Source organism: Rattus rattus, chromosome 5 (assembly GCF_011064425.1).
Source record: "Rattus rattus isolate New Zealand chromosome 5, Rrattus_CSIRO_v1, whole genome shotgun sequence".
In the NCBI taxonomy this organism is placed as follows: Eukaryota; Metazoa; Chordata; class Mammalia; order Rodentia; family Muridae; genus Rattus; species Rattus rattus.
In genome coordinates, this window is record NC_046158.1 from 90,417,498 (window position 1) to 90,425,031 (window position 7,534).

Below are 7,534 nucleotides of genomic sequence, written 5' to 3' on the forward strand. Positions count from 1 at the left end.
TGAGAAAGAGCCACAATGATTTATATGACTTATAAAGAACAAACATCAGATCACATTTCCCTGAGTAAGAGATAATCAATCTATAGTACATGGCTTGTACAATTAATGTGAACAAAATCACATTGCAGTGATAAAGGAAAATATACATAGGAAACTGACTTTTTAGATGAGATGCTAAAAATGTCCATTAATTGACAATCATCAAAAGAGTATGATATATATTGAGGCTGGAGAGATGATTCAGAGGTTAAGAGTACTTGCTGTTCTTCCAGATGGCCTAAGTTTAGTTCCCAGCATCCGCATCGGCTGTTCATGATGGTCTGTGTGCATCTTGCTTCTGTGGGCATCTGTACCCATACAGTGTGTGTACACACATATGCACACATAAAAATAAATATGAATAATATCTATTATATAGATAGCCCAATAAAGAAATTGGATAGTGAATGAAACAAATTTCAGAAATTGATCCCAATAGGAATAGTACTTTAATATAAAAAGTATTTAGTTTCAATTCGAAGGAAAGAAATGGAACAAATTGCTATTCATCCAAGGAAAGCCAAATAGAACTCTTACCTTATACCATAAAAATAATCAAGATGATTAAGTGTTGGTAATTTAACGGGCAAAAAAAGCATCTACATAAGTGTACAAAGGGCTGCAGGCTTGGATAGCAGATTCTGATGGAGAGTCTCTGAGAATGCCACCTAGACAAGAGAAAACTGTTTCATGTGGAGTTTCCTTTTCCACAGTTAGAGCAATGGTTTAAAATTCACCTTTTTTGTTGTTGTACTATTTACTTATTTATTTATTTTTAATTATATCTTTCTTGGATATTTTATGTATTTACATTTCAAATGTTATCTCCTTTTCCCCCTCTCCTATACTTCCTCTGCCCTCTCACTGCTTCTATGAGGATGCTCCCACCCCCACCCACCCACTCCCACCTCAACACCCTGGCATTCCCCCATAATGGGGAAACACACCTTTACAGAACCAAGGGCTTCTCCTCCTATTGGTTCTGGACTTTCCTAGGGCCTGAGACAGGAAAAGTATGGTAGTAGGAGAAGTTTGGAAAGGAATTAGAAACGACTTCATCATGCCACATGAAAATGACCTTTTACAGAGAGGGAAGGATACAAGGAACATATACTGCTTTGTGACTACAGGAAAACCTGAGAGAGTGAAATATGGGCACCAATTCAAATACACAGCCCATCTGAAAATGAAAGGGCACAGATACAGTGTTTATCATCAAGTTTTCTTCAGCCTGAGTCTCCCTGGTGACTTTATAGCTATTTCCACTCAGCCTCTGAGAAAGTTCCATCAATCTGTTTTAAAATATACTCTTTATTCCTAACATTTTTATAGCTTAAGGAGATTGGAACAAACAGTGTTGATCAATCACTCTAATTTTCAATTCTATTATTCTACACACAGGTCGAACAATTTTCCAGACCACAAAAGAGAGAAGTATGATAAAGAGGTGAGACACAAGAGACTGGATCAATGAAAACAAAATTTTTGTTAAAAAAAAATCTCAAGATCAAGGAAGGTAGTAAGCAGACTAAAAAGTCACATATTTGTATAATCTCTTAGTCTACCTACTACAGAAATCTGATATAATATTATTCTTTGATTTATGGTTGGAAATTTCTCTGGATCATGGACTTTAAAGATGGTAAAGTATAAAGGACTCTAAATTGTTATTCACACCCTGACATACAGAGTGTCAGTCATTAACACCATTTGTAATAATACAGCTGATAAATATTTAGCAGATCTTTGGGCATGTAGTATTGCATAAATCTTGGGAGTGTCTCTGATATTTCATGGAGACTTCTTTGAAATGTCCATAATGGAGTATCTATAGTTCCATCATCATAGTCAAACCATTTATGACATTTTCCTGTAATGCCTAAAATAGGCCCACAGTCTCCCCATTGCCACTTTCATGTCTTTGTTCCTGAATGTATAGATGACTGGATTCAAAAAGGGAGTGATAAATGCATCAAAGATAGCAAGATACTTATCAAGGTGTGATGTTGGTGAAGGCCACGTATAGAAAAACATCAGTGGCCCAAAGAACAAGATGACCACAGTGATGTGGGCTGAGAGAGTGGAAAGGGCTTTAGATAACCCACCAGAAGAATGTTTCCAAACAGTGAATAGAATGAAAATATAGGAAATGACCAGTAGAAGAAAGGACCCCACAGAAATGAGCCCACTGTTGACAGTGACCATGAGCTCAAGCTCTTGAGTGTTTGTGCAGGCAAGTCTGAGGAGTCGGGGCAGGTCACAGTAAAAACTGTCCAATGTATTAGGACCACAGAAAGGCAAGTCTACAACAAACACTAGTTGTACCATTGAGTGAATAAGACCAATGACCCAGGAAGTGACTAAAAAGAATAGACACACTCGTGGGCTCATGATGATCAGGTAATGCAGAGGCTTACATATGGCTACATATCTGTCAAAGGCCATGGCTATGAGGAGCACCATCTCAGTGCCCCCAACTGCATGACTGAAGAAGATCTGAGTTATACATCCCCAGAAGGAGATGGTTTTGTTTTTCTTAAAAATGTCACAGATCATCTTAGGAGCTGTAATTGAGCAGAACATCATATCAATGACTGAGAGATTAGCTAAGAGGAAATACAGGGGGGAGTTTAGATGAGGATCCAAGGTTACCGTGAGCACAATGACAAGGTTGCCAATCATACTTGCAAAGTAGAACAGCAAGGTGAAGAAAAAAAGTAAACACTGAACCTCCCATATATTAGTGATCCCGAGGAATATAAACTCTGATACTGCAGAGCGATTCATTCCATACATTGCTTCTGATGTCAGAATCAGCATTCGTATTTGCTGAGGGGAGAATAAAAATGAGAACAATTTACCTAGGCAAAAGTTAGTGTTTAAGAAAGAAAGTCTGCAGCTGTGGAAGTAATTATTAAATTAATACTACATTCAGCAAAATAATCATTATAACATGTACACTGGCTTCCACCTAGATGGGTCAGTTGATTTCCACACTGTGTCATAGTTTTTAAACCTAGCTACTACTACTACTAAATTAATTTCATCTCTAAAATGGTGTCTTCTATGCTGTTGCTTAATATTAAATGGATATTTTTACTTCTTCTTGTCCAGGATATTCTACCTGAATGACAAAACAAGTCATTTTTAAATCCCTTTGACTACAATATTTTATGGACTGCTATGATTTCAGCTATCCATATCAGTCATCTAACACACTCATACACAATTTACAGTTTTCAAAGTCTCTAGTTATTTTTATAACTGAATTAAACTTTAAACAAACATTTCTCTTCTTTCTTCAACTTCCAAAATTTCTCTCATTGTATTGGGCATTACACAAAGTCTAATTCTCAAACTCCAGGTAAACATGCCCTTATTTTTAAAATCACAGTCCAATCCAATCTTCCCATATTCGCTAACTTTCTCCTGGCTAGTATTTAATGTCAACTTGACACAAAATAGTCATCTGAGAGGAGAGAATTTCAACTGAGAAAATGCCTCCATAGGACAATAGAATAGGGAAATCTGTAAGACATTTTCTTAATCAGTGACTGACATGGGAGGGCCCAGTCTATTGTGAGTGTTACCATCCCTGGGCAGGTGGTCCTAGGTTCTATCAGAAAGCAGGCAGAGCAAGTCACGAGGAGCAAGCCAGTAAGCCTCTGCATCAGCTTCTGCTTCCAGGTTCCTGACTTGTTTTAGTTTCTATCCTGATTTTCTTTGATGAGTAATAAAGATATGGAAGTATAAGCAAAATAAAAATTTTCCTCCTCACCTTGCTTTTCATCATGACATTTTTATTATTATTATTATTATTATTATTATTATTATTATTATTATTAACTTGAGTATTTCTTATGTACATTTCGAGTGTTATTCCTTTCCGGTTTCGGGTAAACATCCCCTCCCCCTCCTTCCTTATGGGTGTTCCCTCCCAACCCTACCCCCCCATTGCTGCCCTCTCCCCAAAAGTCTAGTTCACTAGGGGTTCAGTCTTAGCAGGACCCAGGGCTTCCCCTTCCACTGGTGCTCTTACTAGGATATTCATTGCTACCTATGAGGTCAGAGTCCAGGGTCAGTCCATGTTCATCATGACATTTTTAAAATAGCAATAGTAGCCCTAACTAAAACCACTCTGTTAGTATTTAGTACAATTATTATTCGTAATTGTGTAACTGTTCATCTCTTGAACTGAAATGCAGCTTCTTGATGCTCAATAGTAGAGTACTGTCTTAGACTATATGAGACCGAATTTTGAATCCTAGGACTGCAAAATAAAACATAAAATAAAATATAGCTAACTTTGATATGGGGATCCTGTTTGGTTCTCGTGGGTAGTTTCTACCACCATCATGTCACCAAAAGGAACTCACAAAGCCAGATTACAAGTGTATCTGCTTGCTGAATGAAGAAATACATTCATGGGACTGAGGACTGACATTAGAGTTGAGAATATTCTGCAAATCAGTTGTCTTCAAACCAATAGTATGTAACCGTATGCCAATTAAGGGCTACAACAAGAACCCAAGGTCATTCCTGTCCTTGATAAACCACACAGAGAAATAGTTGTATGGGAAACTTCTCTCATAAAACTAATTATGCGGCATCAATCATTCATTTACAAAGTCAAAAAGAAGGTAGCTAAATTCGTTTTAAAATAGAAGTCCTTTCATTATATAGCCATTATACACTTTCAACAAAATCTGTTTCTGGTTATCTGAGACAAAAATGCTCTCTGGTATAGATCTGCACACCCACTTGACTCCCCGATATAAGAATTAAATCACATAGAATTTGTATTAAAATGCACTTGAATTGGGTAAATTAACAGCAAATAAAATATTGGGAAGAGTCAAATTGTGTGGAGGTGTGGTATGATGTGTTTGTGTGTGCGTGCATGTGTGTGCGTGTGTATGTACTCGGGGAACAGGGTGACTACTGAGTTATAAAGAGCATAAAAGCAGCTAAAAAGAGTGGTCGGCTCCCAACATGGGGAGGAGGATGACAATAGACCTTTGTACAGATAAAGAATAGCCTCTGCACATGGCTAGAGAAGCACTTGAGAGGAAGCAATTATCACCAAATATGAAACTTTACACTAAGACCAAAATGTAAGACTCTCACTAAATATTCACAATAAACAGTTTTCAGCTCTCTCTCTTTTTATGTGTGTATGTATGTATGTATGTATGTATGTATGTATGTATGTATGTATGTATGTATGTATGTACCTAGCATGTCTGGGTATTGAACCCAGGTCTTTATGCATAATTTTAAAACAATTGTTTTATAGTTGAACTATTTACTCAGCCCCATAATTAACATTTGTATTTGTTTCTGATCTATGTTGTAAGAAAATATCACAAATTTTGTGGCTAAAAAGAGCTTATCTTTCCCTCAGCCCACTGTCCCAACCCCATTCCACTCACCTGCCCCCTCATCTTCACCTACCCTGACACCGTTCTAATGTGAGTATTAGGAAATAGCATTAAACTAGCACCAGAGCTTTATTCTTCTCAAAGTTTCTGGATAGAATCTGTTTCCTTGTCATTTCCAGCTTCTAAAGGATGCTTGCATTTCTTGGTTCAGGGCCCCTTTTGGAATATTTGAAGTGCATATTTCCAGCCTCTAATTCTAATCTGATCACTTTCTCTTTCATTCTGAATCTCTTGTTTTCCCTTCTAATGATCATTGGAATTACTTCGGACAGATCAATGATAATTTTAAATCTTAAAATTCTTGAACCAATTATATTCACAACGCCAACTTTGCCATAAGATAATAATCACAGGTTCCCACTTAGGACACAGGCATTTTTCAAGGACATCATTCTGTATGCCACACCATTTTAATGGAATAATAAAAATCTTACAATGAAGCAACAATGAGTCAGCCTTGAAAACATATACAAGTAACATTGTATGGGCTGAGTAGATTGCATATATGTATTTAGGAAATATAGATATTAAAGGAAAAAGAAGCTATGAACTTGAAAAAGAGTGTGTGGCGGTGTTACTTGGGAGAGTTTGGAGGGGGAAAAAAGGAACAGGAAAATGATGTGAGTATAGTATAATCTCAAGAAAGTTAAAAGAACTAATTTATGATTTCTATTCAAACTTTCATTCTTGTGAGGAGCTATAAAACTAACCAAAAGTTCCATAAAAATGGAAAATTTAAAAGCCTCCCAAAATTCCTTGTGATTCCTAAGAGGAATATGCTTTGCTGTAGGCTTGAATGGATTAAGCACAATGAGAGTATCCTTTTTCCAAACTGAAATTTTGAGAGCAATTTTTTTAAATTGGTGATAGGCTATGTATTCTCATTCCTTGTGAAGAAGAGACAGGAGGTTTACTGCTAGTTTGAATTCAGGTTGTGCTCCGTAGTGAGTTACAGCTAGCAGAGGGAGACTGCGAAAAGGCAAATCACCACGGCCAACGAAACTACACAGAAGAATGATAGTCATGGCGACATTTAAACACAAAAATATGGTACTCCATGTAAAATTCATGCAAAGATAAAGCCCAGGCAGAGGGCAACTTGGAATTTTAGGATAATTAAATATACATTTAAAATACGAAAGGAAATAGATGGAAAAGAAAGAGAAAGTGAAATTAGATCATTGAACAAGGCAGGAGACAAAGTTGGCCAGTGGGGCTGAAAAATTAAAATAAAGGAAAAGAGATGGCAGGAGGGCAGTCCAATGGTGCACTCTTAAAAACAGCAGCACCACAAGTAATTCCCTACCAGCAGCAGTGGGTCATTTTAGGCTAACACATTGCAGTCCCCAGTCTTGGGTACACTGCTGACAGACAGGAACCCTGTTACACATGAGTTCCATGTGGCTTTCCAGACAAATTATCCTGAGATATTATTCATGTAAGGATAGGGATTTAGTGGATGAAAAATATAGTTTCTTTAAAGCCAAGTCGTTATCCAAGGAGGATTAGCTTGGCTCTGTGGCTGAGGCTGCAGGAGAGAGGGTAAGAGGAGAGAGACAGACTGCAGGAATGGCCGCTAGATAGAAAAGTGGGAGAAATAAGACTGAATACACATTTCCCTTTTTCAGAATCCTCCCAAATCAAAGAGGACAAAATAACACAGTGAGCATTAGCATACTTAGTAACTTACTCAGTTTTGGTCTTCAGATTTTCAGACGTCTTGAGTACCAGACAGCCATTTCTATGAGTTAGTCACTCAAAGACTTCTAGAGGGAGACACTTAGCTCTGAGCCCTTCACCACGTTCACACCCTCCTGGAGCGTGTCCTCTTCTGTGACTACTGCCTGTCAGGGGTCCTCTGCTTTGAGGTGACTAGTTCTGTCTTCATTTATATGAAAGTGAATGACACTTTTGAATGGATTAATAATAACTGGACATGCAGAAAATTTGAAAAATAAATGTGATGTTCACATCAAGTGAAGAAATTACTGAATCATGGGACTAAAATATGTTCTGAGACTGTTCCATTTATTAATCTATCTGGGTCATAACAT

General features: G+C 37.4%; 1 protein-coding gene across 1 annotated transcript; it reads right to left on the reverse strand.

Moving 5' to 3' along the window:
- Positions 1–1,896: 1,896 nt before the first annotated feature.
- Positions 1,897–2,859, reverse strand: LOC116900580 (olfactory receptor 4F15). The gene has a single exon (XM_032902303.1). It carries the CDS (start codon positions 2,857–2,859, stop codon positions 1,897–1,899), a length of 963 nt encoding a protein of 320 aa, XP_032758194.1.
- Between the last annotated feature and the right edge of the window lie 4,675 nt (positions 2,860–7,534).

Coding starts and splice junctions, on each gene's coding strand:
- LOC116900580 (XM_032902303.1), bottom strand. CDS start 2,859: ATGCTGATTCTGACATCAGAAGCAATGTATGGAATGAATCGCTCTGCA.